The sequence below is a fragment of the Rhinolophus sinicus genome, linkage group LG09 (assembly GCF_036562045.2).
Source record: "Rhinolophus sinicus isolate RSC01 linkage group LG09, ASM3656204v1, whole genome shotgun sequence".
In the NCBI taxonomy this organism is placed as follows: Eukaryota; Metazoa; Chordata; class Mammalia; order Chiroptera; family Rhinolophidae; genus Rhinolophus; species Rhinolophus sinicus.
The window spans coordinates 99,314,394-99,332,770 of record NC_133758.1 but is presented as its reverse complement, the minus strand read 5'-3'; the positions used below and the strand labels follow the sequence as shown (position 1 = coordinate 99,332,770).

The 18,377-nt window shown below is 39.5% G+C and overlaps 1 protein-coding gene across 10 annotated transcripts in view; it reads left to right on the top strand.

Annotated features, from left to right (window-relative positions):
• RAPGEF5 (Rap guanine nucleotide exchange factor 5) overlaps positions 1–18,377 on the top strand; it is a 430,438-nt gene that overhangs the window by 360,831 nt on the left and 51,230 nt on the right. For 7 of the 10 annotated variants that reach the window (XM_074340840.1, XM_074340846.1, XM_074340842.1 and 4 more), the window contains 2 exons: positions 1,885–1,997; positions 2,457–2,545. In XM_074340840.1, coding sequence (XP_074196941.1) covers positions 1,885–1,997; positions 2,457–2,545 — 202 coding nt within the window. The remainder of the gene's footprint in view (positions 1–1,884; positions 1,998–2,456; positions 2,546–18,377) is intronic. The other 3 variants (XM_074340839.1, XM_074340847.1, XM_074340841.1) reach the window with 1 other exon arrangement.

The following is an 18,377-nucleotide window of genomic DNA, read 5'->3' as shown; positions in this document are numbered from 1 at the left end:
TATGTATGTGCATGGCCTGTGGAAGTTAATAATGCCATATATCACGTGCACGTAAAATGTAAAATGTACTTCAGGATGACAGCAAGCTCAGCTAAAATGAGTATTGGCTTACTACTATGAGAGGAAACCTGGGGAAAGATTTTTGTCCTTTCAAATCTGTTTTATTGAATTATTTCTTTCTGTGTGTCTTGGTATCCCAGCCACACATTCTGCATTTTATTTTATCTTATTTTATTTTTTCGATCAATATATGCCCCTCTCTCCAGCCACCTTATTTCACTTGGATAACAAAAGAACCCCTTTGGAAAAATGAAAGATAGCAATTACACATTGGTATTCATGTTACAGGAGCCACGCTGCTGTCCTTGGGGAATTTAACAATGAATATCCAACATTAATTGCCACAGTAACCGCATGTCTGACCTTGCTGAAATGTAATACATCAGCTTTACATAGTAAAATTATTTGCCACTAAAAGATTTAAAAAGAACCATCATAGAATTGTATTGCTGTTTCGAATGACCAATATTTTTTGGTGTTATGTTTAAGAAAATCCTGGAGAACTCAAGTGACTAGGTCACTACATTTTCTTAGGAATCAGGACCCTGGGAGTTGAAATCATAATTTTATCACTGATTTGGTTGTCAGTTGTAACAAGATGAATGCCTTCCTATTCTTATGAAAGATGAATAAAATACATTGACATCTCTGATTGATCTATGGAACTGATAAATAAGGCACAAGGACATAGTACTTTTTATCCATTGGGGGATAAATATATATTTTTTTAATGTTTGTGCCTCATTATAGGTACGATTTTCTGCCAGTAGCAGAAACATGCTAGGAACCCTAGGACGTGTTTCCCCTTTTAAAGTGGTGACATCATTTTTACGGTGAAGCTTACTTACTGTCAACTTTTCTTTGCTTAATCTTTTATTCGAATCTTCAGAAATACTGAAGCTACATTTTCTTACATGCATTTTAAAGTTCTTTTTCTCCCTGGGCTGTCTTACACTTAGGGGGTGCCGCCCCTGGGGCGACTTTCACACCACATACCCGGGAGTATGCCTCACACAGAGTTGGGTTGCACACTGCTGGGTCAGCAGCGAGCACATCTGACAGAGCCAAGTCAGCGGGCCACGCGGGCTCTGGGCTGTGGAAGCTGTGTGTGCAGAAATGAATGATTGTTCAGCTTTCTCTCCTTTTAAAAAGAGACTGAGGTGAAGAAAGTCAGGGCACTCACCCATGACATCCAAATTTCAGGCTAGATGAGATTCTAGCTGGAGATACATTTTTGCTTGCATTCTGGCAAAACAAGTCCATGATAAATTTGAAGGCCATCTCAAATCTGGGGAAAAAAAATGAACTGGATGATAGAATGGGTCGTTTGGGTCCACCTTTTAAGGACAGGCTGTGATGGAAATGAATATGATATGTATCGACTACAGCTAGTTAATATGGTTTGCTCACTGTTTCAGTGTTTAAATGATGTTTTATCTGACTTTCCCATTTCAATGCAGTGATTGTTTAGTAAGCACTAAACCAGGTAAAAGAGAATACATGAGCAGTTAGTATGTTGTGTTTTTTTGAAACTTTGAAGTTTGGATGCCTTGATTCAAATCATTAAGGTAGTTTTAAAAACGAACTCTCTGAATCCTATCCCCACTTAATGTTTTTTCTCTATTTTCTTTAAAGTGTTTCTGTCTCCCTAATGTTTTATGTGTCCTTAGAAGTTGAGCTTGGGCACTGGACAAGAGGGAGATTCTTGAGCAGACTCCTAATGTATACAATGCAGCTTTCGTTAGTTCCTGGCTTCCCCCCTTCCTTGTTAATGTTCTCTCCTTTTTCCCTTCTTCCATCCATCACTCCCCGCCCCAATGAAAGCAGGATGATGAAGTGACGACTGTTAGAGAGCAAGAGCAGAACGTCCTGGTGCTGAAGAAGGTGCTGTGCTGTGGCCCAGCCCCCCCAGGCGGGAGCGCGGACAGCGATTGGAGGTGAGTTTCCACCGAGGCACGCGCCGGCGTTTCTTTTCCCCTCCTGCCGTCCGTCCCTTCCCTCGCTCCATCTCACTCGCTCTGTCTGCCTCCTCTTCCCTCCCTCCCTCCCTTCTTTCTCCGCCTCTCCAGCGAGCGTTCTAGCTGACTGCAGAGCTCTTAGCAGCCAGATGGACCCAGTTTCCCGGTGAAAGGACGGAGATGGCCAAGATCTTTTAGCATGTAGGGGGAATGCCTTTGTTAGTAACCCCTCACAATGGGCAGCTCCCGGCTGAGGGTCTTTGACCCTCATTTAGAGCGGAAGGATTCCGCAGCGCTCTCCGACCGAGAGCTGCCCCTGCCTACCTTCGATGTGCCTTATTTCAAATACATTGACGAGGAGGACGAGGACGATGAATGGAGCAGCCGCTCACAGTCTTCGACAGAGGATGACTCAGTGGACTCTCTGCTCTCTGACAGATATGTGGTCGTGTCCGGGACCCCGGAGAAGATTTTGGAGCACATTTTGAATGACTTGCACCTGGAAGAAGTCCAGGACAAAGAAACAGGTAAGACTGGGGGTGTCTCCTGTTTCCAGACCCTGAGCGGGGGCCCTTGTCAGCATCCTTAGGGGCAGGACTCCCACCCACTGTTGCTCACACCACGGTGGGCTGACAGAGCATATGCTTTGCGCCCCTCCCCCTGGCCCCGTGCTGTTTTGTTTAAATCCAGTAAATGGACACATGGAGATCCAAGCAGCTGCCTGGGAAGTAGCTGTACTACAAAGAAAATGACACGGAGGCAGATGTTCTTGTCTCTTTGGCAGTTTTTACCAAATCTTACCTAAAGGCAGTTGGCAACAAGCCAACATTCAATAACCTGTGTTCGATGGGAAGAAATAAAATGCGTGAGGGTTAGCAAGCATTCACCTGGCCTATGGGAAGCGCTGAGCTGGGGGGCGTAGCCTCCCCGCCAGAATGTCAACAATTAGTGCAACTACTCAGCAACTATAAGCTTAGCAGCAACTTCTGCCGTTTTCCAAGCGGTTTACAAACTGCTCAGAGCATGGCCTGCTGTGCAGAATGTGATACTCACAGCTTCTCAGACCAGAAATTGTAATTCACTGAAGTCTTAACCAATCCCACCTCTTGTCCTTTCTGTGTACTCTGGGAGCCAAATGCCTGTTTAGCTTTTTCACTCTTGCACTTTCGGAAACACTACCATTGCAGTTACAGAATGACCTACTGTACTTCCTTTTTTACAGAAGGGTGAGTACTTGCTTCTCTTAACCAGAATTTGTAATTTGTTCCAGCCTGCAGCAATTATTCCAGTGAATGGGCCTCTGGCTGTAGCCTGAATTCTGTAACTTGATCCCCTGACTAAAATACACTTTTTGCTGCCACCACAGCACCTGTGATGATCAGGTTTGCAATATAGTGACCGCATCAGTAAAAGGCATTTTGGGTTATATTAATACAAAGTAACTCATAAGGGTTTTCCCATGCAGGAAAGATTGTGAACTGATAGTTTAGGTGGGATCAAGAATTTCCTTGGGTCCCAGAAGTTTGTCTGAACCTAATTGATGTCTGGTTCTGTATTGCATTATAAAGTGCATTAAGAGAAACAAAAGTGTGTGATATATATAAGTGGGTAAGAAAAAAAAGTAAAATGACCCAACCACGTATCCTATGTTATTTTTTGATCTCAAAATACAAATAAATACCTTATCGTGCATATGTATGTTTGGGGGGGAAATCAATAATTGTCATTTATATACAAACAAGCTAAAAGAAAAGTGTATTCTGGTGGCATTTGCTGGGTTGTTTTTGTATATCTATCGATTAATATTTTGTGCATTTGAGCACTAGTCCTGTGTTCTGCTTCATCAGAGATAATCATCATGGAACTCGCCATAATTTTCTGTGTACGGATTGCCAGCTGACTGCTTTACACAGGTGGTTTGGACTAGATTAGAGGCACATTACCTGCCATGAAGAGGGTACCTTTAAACATGGATAGAGGTTTTGGGGAATTGAATGCTTTCTTCTTAATAGCACCACAGTTCCATTCTATGATATAAGACTTTGTGTCTAGGTCATTCATATTGATGAGTAGAAATTAATAAAGCCAATATTAGGCCTAAGTTGATTTCTTTTTTTCTTTCTTTCTCATTGACAGAGTTTCTTGTGAAAGACAGCCTAGGTGCCCACTAACAAGTTCCCATTATTTAACACTGGGAATGAGAAATCACTCTGGTTACTGTTACTAATGCTAGGAGTTGCCGCCTGGTGGGAAATGGTGTTGTGTACGGTATCTAGTGACTGGGATTCCAATTTGTTTTTTCCCAATGATACAAACAGTGGGATTGAATATGTCACTTTAGCCACATGTTCAGCAAAGCCGAAAAGACCAGGACTCAGTAGCTTGACCTAAGCAGGACAGGAAGACACCCGTTGGCGTCAACCCCTCCTTATTCCTACTCACTTCCTTAGAGTTTGTGATGGACACACGCAGAGGACAAACTTCAGATTGTTGCAGAGACCCTTGAGGGGGTGAAAAATGGTAACAGCTTTCCCTCCAATCAAAGGAGAAATTTATGAAAATGAAAAAATCAACTTTAGAGACTGATTGATGGGTATACAATAGGGATACCTAAGTGGAAATCACATGCAGTTCTTCAAAACTTCACACACAGCGCTTTGGAGAAAATACAACAGAAAAGCCACCATGAGGTTTTTGTTTAACATTAGAAGCAATATCATAAATATGAGATCAAATACATTTTATGTTCAAATTGAAGAAAAGTGGTTATGAATCTGTTCTAGTTTGAATACTAAGAATCACATATTTAAAATAATTGAGGTCCCTTGTCACTGGCAGAGGTGAATTCCAGTTCTTTATCTTGGTCAGGCTGGCAACCCTCATTATAAAAGGCCTATCGTGTATGAGAGCCTAATAGAGTCACATAAACATATGGAAGACAGATGGAGGAAAATGAGAAGGGGCTGCAATAAAAGTATACAGCAACATTTTTATGTTCTTGAGCGCCCCTTTTAGGGAGATGGAGCCATATGGGGCCGGTGGGGAGCCATATGGTGGTCGTCCACATGGCCCCCTTGGCAATGAGGAAAAGGTACCTGGGAGGAAATCAATGGTCCTGGTGGCTGAACCTGTTCTGAATTCTCACATCTGTACCCTCCAGAGGCTGGGGAAGATAACCAAGCAAGAGATGTAAGTTACTTCCCATCTCTTTTCCACAAAAGTCACTTCGTTGTGAAAATGTAGGTGTAAGGCCCAATAGGAGAAATATCACAAAGGACAAGTTGAAGTGATTACTAACTGATGTAAACATGCAAGTGGAAAAAAGTCTGCCTAATTAAGTGGAATAGGAAGGTAAATGTCAGGGCTATTGAGAGAATGTATTCCTGTTGCTACCTGAATCAAGAATAGAACAGAATATAATTCATATAGTGTCCTATCACCAAGTCAAATTTTAGGATCAAAATAATATTAGAGATGCTTAAAAGCAACCTAATGATTTTCCTAAGTGATTGGATCCACACAGCACTTACCACGCTGATTTTCATAATCCCCTATGTGCATACCTTTCTTCCTCGGTAGTACCAGGCACAAGGAATCATCCAGTGAATGTCTGTGGAATGAATGAATGAATAATTCTTTATTGTTTAAAATGGAACAAGTATTTGAGTCTGGTAACTGGATATCTATTTCTGAACATGGAAAGGGATTGAAGCTGTTTTCAAAGATTTCGTGTGTGGTGTTTTTTTTCAAGATTCAGGTTCTGACTTGAACCATTTGGAATGTTAGAGAAAAAATCAAGCAGCTCTATCTTTCATCTTCCCAGAAGTAGGGCAGACATCACTAGGCATTCCCAGCCCAGGAGAATTACAAGAAAGGCAAGAAGGAAGAAAGAGCAGGAGTTGTGAAGAGCAAGTGGGAAGCAGCCAACCCTGGACTGTAGAGATTCCTGCTCCTATGTAACCTTTCCCTGCCCTGGAAATGATAAATTGTGTTTAATTAGAGGTGCTTCTGGGAATAACGATTCCTGTTTCAAAGCAGGGGGGAACCTATGTATTGGATGGATTATATAGAAAAAACCTTGTTACTGATTTTTCTTTCTAAATCTGCCTTACGGTGGGTCTACCTTAGGGAAAACACAAGAGGAAATGCATGATTTGCTCCCCCCACCCCTTTTCTTCATTTCCTTATTCTTCATTCATCTTTTTGATGCAAATGTACTCATCCTAGAAAAACCAGCTGAGAATAGGATAAAGGGACTGAGGTAAAGCCTACCTGCTGATTCTTACTAGGCTTGGCATGATTTCTTCAACGTATGGCTGATTTTTTTACTTCATGAGGTTTTCATTCAGCATAACCTAATAACGTGTACTCGGTGTGGAAATGTCTCCTCAGCCTGCTTTGATTGTGTCATGGAGACCTCAGTGTTGGTGGTGAGCTTTCAGGGGCACCTCCTACCTGGTGGTGCTTGTCACTGAGGAAGTGAGTCCCTTACCTTTGTAACAAGGCAACAACCTCTATGAAAGTACCTGGTTTATATTGTAGGAGTGTCTGCCTCCATCCACAGAGTCCAAAAGTTACTCTCCCTCGCCAGCTTCATGGCTTTTCTTGAGCATTATTGCACTGATAGAAACTTGAGTAAAGCTAGGACTGGCATTTCATTTTCTATTAACATTTAAAAAAAAAACTTTCCTGCCAACAACAAGCCTGGCATAAGCACTTGATACATATTTCTTATGAAGAAAACATTAAGAATGCTTGTCTCCTGATCATTGGAAAGACAGAAGACACGTGAGGTGAACTTCTTTGATTTCCTTACCTTTTAGGATTTCTGGAAGGATGTTTGGTGCCTCTGACCCAGGCTTTCTCTTGAAGGTGGCAAGACCTTAATAACCCTGTAGCAGCAGCGAGGCTTTTGCAAGACTAAAATTTTTTGAGGGTAGGCACAGACATTTTTAGATGGTGGTAAGTCTCTCAATGATTTGGTGCAATTTATGTACACATAAAATCATCTCGTATTGATCTTCTCTTTTTAGTTTCGGAATGTCATGTAACACATAGACCAGTGGATCTTATCTGTGGCTGCACATGGGACACTTTAAAAAAATACCAATGCCTGGGTCCCACCCCAGAGTTTCTGATCCAGTAGACCTGAGTTGGCGCTTAAGCCTTATCAGCTTTAAAATTCCCATGGGTGATGCAAATATTCAATGTTGACTTTGTGTCACTTCCCCCTTTTTTTAAAAAAAAGATATATTCCAAGTTTCTAATAGTTGTAAATATATAGTTTCCTCTAAGAGTTAGGGACCCATTTCTTCTTTCCTTCCCTTCCCCTCCCCATTCCCTCTCCAGGGCTTTATGTCCAGCCTCATGTCCACTGGCCCCTGCCCTGGAGCCTCTGCAGCCTGAGAAATTCAGAATTCACAAACTTGCACTACTGGTCCATCCACTGAAATGGTTTCAAGAAAAGGAAACAATCAGAGGAGACAGAAGTATTGGACACACAGCTGTTTGATTTCTCAACTCTTAGAATGAGAAGGTGATGGTATAGTAAACAAAACCCATTTGGATTTGTGCCCAGGTTCTGTCACACTATAGAAATCTCTGGGTGGTCCTTAGGTCTCACAGAATGTATTTCTGTAAGAAATAATGTTTTAAGGAAGAAGAAAATGCACACAGCAAAGTAGAAAGGTACTAAAATGAGATTCTGAAGTCTCACTTCCCAGATCTGGGCTCCCCTCTTAAACCAGCCCGAGACCTTGAGCAAGTCATACACAGGATGATCTCTGAAGTATCTTTCATCAGTAAACCCCTTGACTCAGAGGATCTATACCAACCTCTTTTCTTTCTCCATATTTTACAGAACCATAGAATTTTAGATCTGGAGGAGACACTAGAATTCACATAGACGGCCTCCAGAAACTTGCGGTCATTTGAAGCTGAAATCACCATCACTGAGCCAGCCGTTACACAAGGATTTAGGCTATTCAGTCTAACTTCATGTTACTTTATATAATGACTACGTTTCTTTCACCTCAGAGAGCAGTTAAAGTGTTGATGGGGTAGGAAGCTTGGCATCCAAGGCTCAGTGGCTGTGCCTGGTGATAATTTAAGTATGTTTGTATATAACCTTGTCCGACGGGAAACTTTAAGTTCCTCTGACAAATGATGCTGTAACATTTCCAAAGATTAGCTTTGATTTATCAGCTACTAGTAAAACCCATTTGCAGAGTTTTATTACCAAGCTGTTTTGGGATTTTCAGAAGCAGTCTGTTGCTGGACAAAAGCAGTTCTCCCCTAGTGATGAAATTACTACACCCTATTTCTTATGCTAGCCACATCCTCCTGTCCTTTCTTTCCTTGTAGCTTCATACGCTACTTTTGTGCATTTTTAATTCCTCAATTTCTATGTGAACAGGATGAATACCTTAGGAAAATTTAATTCCTTCATTCCACAAATATCTTCGACCTGCTATTATGAAGGCATTCTTCCAGATGTGGGGAAAGAGCTGTCAACAAAATACACAAACTCCTTACTTTCATGGGGCTTGCATTCTAGTGGAGGGAGTCAGACCAAAAACAAGTAGGGAAGTAGTGCCCATTAAATGATGGATGCTAAATAATCAATATCATTGCAGGTTTAAGATGAGTGTGTCCACATGTCTTTAAAAAGAAAGAAGCTAGAGGATATGTGTATTTAACGTCTTTTAGAGAATTAACATGAAACTTCTGGTCCTATTCAACGAAGTTCAGAACCAAAAGAAGTAGACTTAATTGAGGAAAAACAAAAAGGAAAGAAGTAAAAGAAATGTGACGTAGGTGTAGGTATTCCAGATGGTAGTTACAGCTGGAAGCCATAGAATCTGCATCCGTGCAAATGTTTGGTATCAGCCGTTAACCATCTTGACCTGGGAAAATAGCTTCCTCCAAGACAAATCACTGGACTACCATGCCACTTGAGGGCTTTTTCAGCTTTATGAAACTGTCAATTTTAAGTATTAGGTTAGTTTTGTTTGCATAGACACTAATAAAAAACATCCACGAAAGGCTAACTAAATTCATTAGCAGCCCCTCCAGCTGCCCTGGGTGTGCCTCTTAAGCAGATGTAGGGAACCACTGTTCTGTGAAGGCTGGCTTCTCCAGGTAAAGAGAAGGCTTCAAACAGCTATCCACATGGCAATCAAAATCCCCAAAGTGCTGTCCAGAAAGAGCTAGGAGGAAGGTGCTCACATTAGAGTATGGTTTCTGCTCTGCTCTATCATCTTTGTACTCTGGGTTTTGTTTCTTTGGTGTGGTTTGGTTTTTTGGTGGCTCACGTAGCTTCTCTCCTAATTACTGATATGGAGAACGTAATGTATTTGTTGTAATTGAAGCATTGAGAGACTATACATTAATATTGATAAAGTGATGACATCATTAGAATTGTGTAGAAGTTTTTTTCTCAGTTGCCTCATTTATGAAAGCAGAGGACTTAGGCCATGTGACATTGGAGGCCCCTTTCAGATTTGAAAGCCAGGATTTGAAGATGGCTCAAGACACCACTCCATTTACCCAAACTTCCTCTCCGTTAGATGGATCCTGGTACAGGATAATTATCCTCATCTTACGGTCAGAGAAGCTAAGGAAGAAGTTAACTAAACCACTTCGGAAATAGAGTGATCGTTTGAATATGGGGATGAACCCAGGTGTATCACTAGCTTTACTCCAGAGATCATTTTTGTCTAGTGACTAGAATCAGGGATGGAAGGCACAAATGAAGTAAAAACCTACCATTCAACTCTAGCTGTAAACCCCAGATCAGGTGCTTTAGTAGCCACTGCAGAGCTATCTAATCTCCAGCACAAAGACCTGCTTCTTGGTTTCCAGCTGTGAGCAGGATGGCCCCTGGGTGAGCTGAGTGCCTCAGGATGGTTACAAAAGAAATGGGGTGTGAGGGTCCTGGTTCCAGCGGATGCTCTACCAGGCCAGTCACGTGCGAAGTGATTAAAAATCAGATTTTGACTGTGGATTTTATCTGAGGTGTTCATCTTCTGGACTAATCTATTCACACCACCTTTGAACATGCAATATTATGTGTAGTAACAAGGGAACTGATGCTTTTACACTGCCAGGAGATGGTGGGTTAATGAATACTCTTGCTGGTAATGAAGCAAGGTGAAATGAAGTGAGGCAGAGCTGAAGCATAAGTCATTAACATACACTGATTAATAATGGAAACGTGGAAGTTTTCATTACAGCATAACCAATGGGCAAAGGAAGATGTTTAATGCACAAGGATATAAGTAGGGGTACTGCATGCTTTTCAGGGAAACAGTCCCTATTTAGAATTCGAATGGATCATTGGAATGCATTTTTTTTAATTGCATCATTTTCATATTGACACCACATGATCTCTAAAGATACTTTGAGATCAAATGTAAGTCTAGAGCACTAGAAACAAGCAAAAATATTGTCAGGTTATGGGAAATTAATTTCAAGAGTATCTAAAGATAGGAAATAGAAAATGAAATATGCAGGGGGCAAGAATTACCTTACAAATTAAAACTCTTAAGCCTCCTGGCTATAAAAATGTTGAAAAACGTGAGCATCTTAGCAAGAGTTTTTAGGCTTTCTTCTTTGAATACTTCTAAGGAAAATCTCAACCCCTTTCTGATGTGTTAGAGCGAAGGCCGTATCCTAGAGACGATGTGAGATAGATGGTCTTTGAGATTTTCCTTCATACTGTTCTAAATGAAATACACATGTGACTGTTTGTTTCTGTATAAAGTCAGTCCTGGTTGTGATTTTGTTACCCAAACCAAGTTCATATGCCCAGCGCTTCAAAAGGCCAAAACTGAAAATGTCAGAGTTTGGAATAAGGAAAATTTTGTTGATTGATCAAGAACATGCCAACCGAGAAGATAGGAGACCTTATAGTGTCTCAAATTGCTCGCTGGACTAGGTTAAGAGCTTTTAAGGGGTTACGGGGAACAGGTATGCAGAAGTGCTGGTGGGACAAGTTTTCATTGGAGGACCTTGGAACTTGGCCATTTATGGTAAAAGGGCTTCAACACCGGATCTTTGTGGACAATGGATGCTTTGCTTCTGAAAGGGCTCCAGTGTTCAAGTTCCGGGTATGTCCTGGTTTTTCGGTGGGGCAAGCGGGACTTTGGTTCTGGGTGTAGCTGGAGGTCAAAGTTCTCTCCTCCGCACATGCTTAGGCTGCATGACTTGTGGTTTTGGTCTGTTATCTCTGAAAAGCAACTCCGTATCTCATTAAACCCCCTAAGCATGAGGAGTTTCCCTATGTAAACTGCAGCCAGAAAGGAGGGCATAGAAATGAATGGACTTTCTCCTTTAGTCACATTTGCACCTTTTATTTGCTTTATTTCTCTTATTTACACTGTATTTGCTTCTCCTGAATTACTTTCCCTCCACCTCAAATGCCTAATTTGATACTCATCTTTTTAGATAGATGACTATGGAAACCTTAGGTATTTCTTTCTTTGTAGTTCAGTACATCTCTAATTTCCTCGAATGGCTGGAGGATAAATTATTACCAATAATAAAATACTGTGGTACACTGAGAGTTGCCATAAGTATATACATGAATTAACAATTTTCAAAAATCAGAATATATGAAATTGCAATCTATTTTTAAATATAAAATATAAAGGCCCTGTCTAGTAAGTCACAAAGTTCACGTAGAATTATGAAGTCCTAATAGTTTTCAATTTTATTATATGAATAAAATATTGGCTTAAATTTGTATAGTCTCTTTGACATAGGATGAAGGTTGTTTCGAAACACAAATCTTCATTATATCTTGCACTTTTTCTCATAAAAATAAATTTGAGAAAGATAACAGCTTTGTTCAGTTTTCTTTTTATAGTCTCTTCCTAATGTAGGCCCTTTAAGAATGAAGGCTGTACTTCTATTTCTTTTCTATCTGTGGTTCTATAATCCCTATAGCACAGTTTCTCAGTTAGTTTGGTGCTGATTTTTGTTCTTGGAAATTTTTTTCTTTTTTGTTCTTCTGAAAGGGAAATGGATTTTTGTTCCTGTAAAAAGAAAATGCTGTTCTCAAATCTTAGTCTTTAAATTTACCATGTTTTCTCAGTGAGCTTTGCGTCTATTGCCATATTTAATATTGAACTTTAGTAGAAACATTTGTGATTGTCTCAATGTCCAGCTGTATTTCCAGACATAAATGTGTGATGTGAGTCAGGCATTTGGGGAGCAGCAAATGGAAAGAAGCAACAGATTCTGAAATTCATGGAGAAAAGATATTGTGTCAATAGTGATTTTGACCATCTAGTAATCTTAGCAAAACCACAGTTTTACTGTAACATCAGCAACTGAAATTACTTGAGACTGTTTAAGATAATGTCAAAGGATGAAAAAAAATCTCTTTTCTCTCTCCCCTTTTGTCCCTCAGAGATCTCTGTGTGTCATCTCCACACAGCTGACGGATCTAAAGTGAGCTCATCAGATGTTCTTGCTTGTATTTCTAAATGCTGTGACATTTTCCTCAAGCAAAATTGAGCATCCTATTAGAAACTTTAAAAAAAAAAAAAAGTGATTTTTTTTTCTATGTAAGAGTAGATAGTTTTATAAGCATGAGGAGGGACTGTTAGTGGATGGCAATTTGTTGATTATAATTACAGCATGTTAATCTCTCACAGCATGTTTCAGTCAAATTATTGTTTCATTTAAAAGGTACAATGCCACAGAATAGCTGTACTTGACAAGCACATGTCTAAAAGGGATAGATATCTTTGAGTGGGAGAATTTTTGCCTTTAACTTACCTATAATTAAGCTTTTCCTCATTTAATTTTGCAGTCTTTCTCTTTATAACCTTCTCTCCCATTTCCCATTATCCTCATTTTCTGCCCTTGGGGCTTTCTTGCTCTACAATTGAAACCATTCTTTTCATTCTGTTTGCAGCTTTTTGCCTTCTACTTAAGGCTGCTACTTGGCTGGCAGTCCTTCCCCCAAATCTCAGAAATAAATATGAAATTAGACAGAATTGCTAAATGTGGGTGAGCAGAAAGTGTGGAAAACTAAAATATCTTGTCGTAATCCCCCAAATATCCTGTTGTAATCAACATAGTGACAGAAAATTATTTTCAGAGCAATTCTGTATCTATTTGTGTTTCCGAATTACTACTCTTGTTTGTCCTCGGCATACAGGATATTTGGTGAATCTTTTAATTTTTAGATTGTTTAATTCTGGATTAGCTTGACTTAGTGTGAAGATGAAAAGTACAAGTTAAAATTGCCCGCTGCATACCTGGCTGGATATTTCTACCTAAATTCTCAGTCTAAAAATGGTCATAGTTTTAGGTGAATGGGTGTATGTAGCAGGGTTCATGATAGTAGTTCTAATATTAAAGCATCTGGTATTTTCCTTTGTATTACATCCCTTTCAATGTGCCTTAAATATACTTCTTTTGAAGAGAGTTTACATAGTACTCAGTGAGTTAGAATTTTTTTTCCCCCTTAAATTTTCTTCCTGTCTAGCTTGATACCACATATTTTGTTTTTGGGTAGTAGGCTTATAGGTATTGTAAATCTATGTCATGTGTTTTGTTAAGGAAAAAAAAAAGAACAGAGTGAAGATATTTTCATCCTAATTTTGGATCTTTTCCCCAGAGTTGGTCACATAAAATGTGGCCTCTTGTGTCTTGGTTCAGTTTGATCTAAATTGGAAGGTATCACAAGTCATTTTCATTTACCACTGCTGACTTTTCTGAAATATTTTAGCAAGCTCAGGTTCTGCCAGTGCAATTGGCATAACGTGAATGCACATCTCAGAATTATTATGACAATTTACACTATTTAACAATCTCCCCAGGGAGGAGATAGAGGGTGTTTGTTCTTTAAAAAAATAGCCAAAAACATGCAAAGCAAATGTGTCTTCATCAGCACATTCTAGAATCCACAGTAGTGAGATCAGGATAAGTTCACAATACTTTTCTCCCCTTAAATAAACTTTTCCTGCTTTTGCTAACTGAGAAACTTGAGAACCAGATCACATTAACTGCTCACGTGTTGAGTTCCTAAAAATTTTCTGTGTGTATATATCATTTGTATTGAGGGACGGCTGCGTATAACAGAAAAACTCTTGACAGCGACTTAAACAAGGTTATAAATATCCTTCCCTCTCAAGTGAAAATAAAAATAGAGAAATGTCGTTCAGAGCTGGCAAAGCCACTCTGAAATCAGCCAGGACTGAGAGTCCTTCTAGCTCTTTGCTAAGTGTCCCTAGAATCTGATGAACCAAGATGGTTTGTCTCACGGACCCAGATGGATGCTAGTTAGAGTATAACCCAGGTAGTCCGATGGACTTAAGTCAAGATGGACACACCTATTCATCACACGTGGTTTCTGCTTTTATCTCACGAACCAAAACTTAGGTGTGGCCACATCTAGCTGCAAGTGAAATATATTGTTGGGAAATATATTGTTTGGTTTGGTTTTAAAATACGTGGGGAACACTATAGCCAAGAAAAATCACAGTTTGATTCCTAAAGAAAAAGAAAATGCCATGTAATTTTATAAATGGACACTTATGTTGGTTTGTTTTGATACTTTACACCTTAAGCCGTAATTATATATTTCTGTCTCTTCAAAAAATATATAAATATATTGTGATTTAAAGCATTGTATAATAATTTATGAAGACTATAAAGTGATTTGGATTAGCTCTTCTAGTCTTCTCAACACATGAATATTGATAATAATTTCATGTATTCTTAGCATACAAGGTTTACTTAACTGTAAGTACCTTTCTTGTGTCCAATTTGAGCCAGTGAATTTGAGCAAGAGAATTCTATGTCTTTCACTCCAAAATTTTCCCTATGAGTTGTTAGAAATGCTTTTTATAAAATAAGTTAAACATACACTAAGGAATATTTCATATATGATGGTTTCAAAGAAGTTTTAACAACACAAATTAAATTTGTTCTTCTAAAAGTAGCTTATAGTATATAATTGTATGTAACTATTATAACCTTGGCGATATTTCAGAACTCACATGTGCCTATTACATAACTGCTCTGTGCATCAACATACCATGAATCATGTGATTTCAATACTAAGAGAAAAGCCTAAGGGTATTCTTAGGTATGTGAGTAGTAAACCTATTTTAAAACAAAACAACACTGGTACATTGGAGCCATTTTGAGACGAGGAGTTTGTTTGAGCACCTTTAGCCAAAAGGCAAAAATATCTTGGCCAATGGCAGCTGACACATGTTTAATGGACTTTTTACACAAATGTTGGGCTTAAAGTCATAGATGATAACTGAGCTGAAGGACAGCCAAGACTTTGACATGAAAGTTAATTCTTTTGATTTAGGAACCTGTGAACAAAATATAATGTGACTGATGATTTTCCATGTCCATAGTATTTAATAGGGAGAAATTTATCTAGAAGGAAGGAAAGAAATTTATAGTTAGCCCTTTTAAAAAAATTATTTATGTTTCTACCTATACATTTCAGTTTTTAAAAATATAAATATGTATACTTGACCATTAACACATCTTGAAAGCATTATGAATGCTTCTATCAAAATCCTTCCATGGGCTTGTCAGTTCTACCTTTAGAAGAGAAAATTGGCCCATCTCTTATAGCTATTTGCTATTGCCAGGTTTTCGATAGCAAATAAAAACAAAATAAAATTTGAGAAGGAATAAAGGAACTTCAGCACGTGGGCACTTTGGTGGAAAATGACTTCAGAGGGGCATCTTTGGCAACTCAAGGTCAATAAACAGACCAAGTTCCCGTATCTACGGCACTTCTCTCTGTCCAAACCCAGGATTCTGTGGCTTTCCTGCACTCCATCCACCCCACCCCCACCCAGGATGGACTGAGGGTCCACACCCTCAGGGGAGCATAGTACAGTGAAAGAGCCAGAGCTGGAGCTCAGCCCACCTTGGGACCTAGGCCCCTTTAACATTAACTTGCATTAACTTGGTGGTTATTCCCCTTATCTCAGTCTCAGTGTCATCATCCTGCAAAAGAGAAATTGAGACCGACCTCCTAGGGTGCATGTGAGGAGCACAGATGATGGGGGTAAAGCTCACGGTACAGAACATAGTATATGTTCAATAAAGGGCCACTGGATGGTTATTTTTGAGTAGAGTAGCTACTGTCTTCCCTACTTTTCTCATTGCCCGCCAAAACTTCCTGGTACACAGTAAGAAATAGGGGTGGTACAAAACAAATTTGGGACTCTCTAGTGCTAGAATGTGTGTTGGGTGGTGGCGGTAGGCAGGGCTTGGGCTGTGAGGTTTGCTCAGATATTCACATGAATGGGAAATTTATCAGCCTGGGTTTGTAGGCTGCTTTCTATGGTCCTTCTGTGACCTCCCCAGTCAAATTCCAAACCCCTACAAAAGTTGAGGCCTTGTGTTAAAATTTTGTCTTCTTCATTTCAGAGAGCACAGAGCTCAATCGTAAGTTATAGGTGTTCTGTCATTGGTTGCCACCAAACCTTTCTGTGTGACCTTAAACCACAAGTCTCCCCTTTCACCCGTGTGAGAAAGAAAGCAGCTATGTGTTATTGAAAAGAACTCTAATGACCGTGCTGGAAACCAGAACACAAAGGCATGCCTGCTGTCAGTTATTAGTTGAAATATCTGTCCTAGAAATATTTTTAAACATAAGCAGTAGATTAAATTTTCCTATATTGGAAGTTTTCAGTTTGTGTAAGATCTTGTGCCAGATTGTTTACAAAGAGCGCTAGTTGCATTTACTTTAAATTAGTAAGTTTGTAGAATATCTTTTTATCTTTAATATATCGAACTATCATACTGATTCTTGGCTTTAAAATAGGCAATTGACTCTCCTTTGCTAAACTTTAAGGAAAATAACTTCTCTTTAGTATCCCTAGAATTTCTGTTAACCAGAGACAAAAATAAATACATAAAATTTTACTGGTCTGAAATTCAGTGCTAATAATTCACAATGATCAGGAGAAAATTAGCATTCAGAATCGTGATATATTTCTAGTTTTAGAAGAAAGCTGATCGTAGAGATTCTTCTTGGTGCTTGGGAGGTTGATTCAAGTATTAGAGTTACTGCCTAAAATAACCATGCCCCAGACTTCTTACATAAAGTTTAATGTTTAAATTATTTTTTATTTGTTTCATGAAATTTTAGAATGTTTAATTGACAAGTACTTAGGAACACAGTTTGTATTCTAGAAATGCATTATGTGATGTTAATTATACGAGATGGAGGAACTGAGTGAATCTCATAACCATATATTAATTTTTGTTGGTAGATGCTGGAAGATTGGTAGTGAAGCCTTCATACCCATGAGAATTTCCATGTTCTAATCTATACTGTTAAATAACATGATGCTTTCATTGATTATGAAGACATTTTTCATCCTGGCTCATTTGTGAGAGCAACTGCTATTACTAATCAATGAGCTATACAACTGCAAGAAGAGTCTTGGGGAAAAATACTATGCTAGATGGTGTGAGAGCTGATTATCAGAATATCCTTAGTTCCTTTTAATGTAACTAGAGTATGCCCCTACCAGTTACCAAGGGGCATCACTCTGAACCCATCCACACACCAAATCCAATGGCCGTTGAATACCTAAGCTCATGAACATCCTTCCAACAACTTTTGACACTTACAATCTGCTCTCTTTTTCTAGTTCTTCTTTTTTGTTCATGTCTCCCAATTCTCATTTTTCTCTTTCTTTTCTCTCCTCTTCCTTAACTCACTTTTCTCCTACCATTGCCCAGATTTGAGCACCAACCCCAGCTCAACCCTCAGACCACTGCTCCCATCTTTCCAGGATTGTATCTGAGAATTTATGTTTCCAGCCATCCTTTTTATACGGTAGCTCCTGGAATCATCTAGCCTCTTTAACAAGCTCTGGTCTTTGACATTTTTGCCCACTAGCATCACTTAAACCCAGGGAACCCAGGCTCAAGGTGCTTAAAAGGAAACACATCCTCCCTCTCATTCTTCCTTTATCCAGTCTGACTTCCTTGATGCAGCAAGCATAATCTGTATCTCTTACCACTTCTCACCTTGAAAATCTCCATTCACTTCCCTTTTCCTATAGAAGGAGCCCCACCCAGGATCCTTAGCGTGGTGCTCAGAGTCCCTCTAGGAATTGGTCCCAACCTACTTTCTAGCTTGACTTTTCAGTTATACCATGTGATCTCTCCCATTACTGTTTCACAACTGTGCCACAGACCAAGACTTAAAACTTGCATGTCCACGGACAGTTAATATGAATAAGTGAAGCCAACCAGCTCAGAACTGTGATACACTGGAACATGCACCTTGCATAAAAAGATCAATTCAGCGCTAAGCTGTGGCTAACCACTGAGATGGAGGCCTGGTGTTGC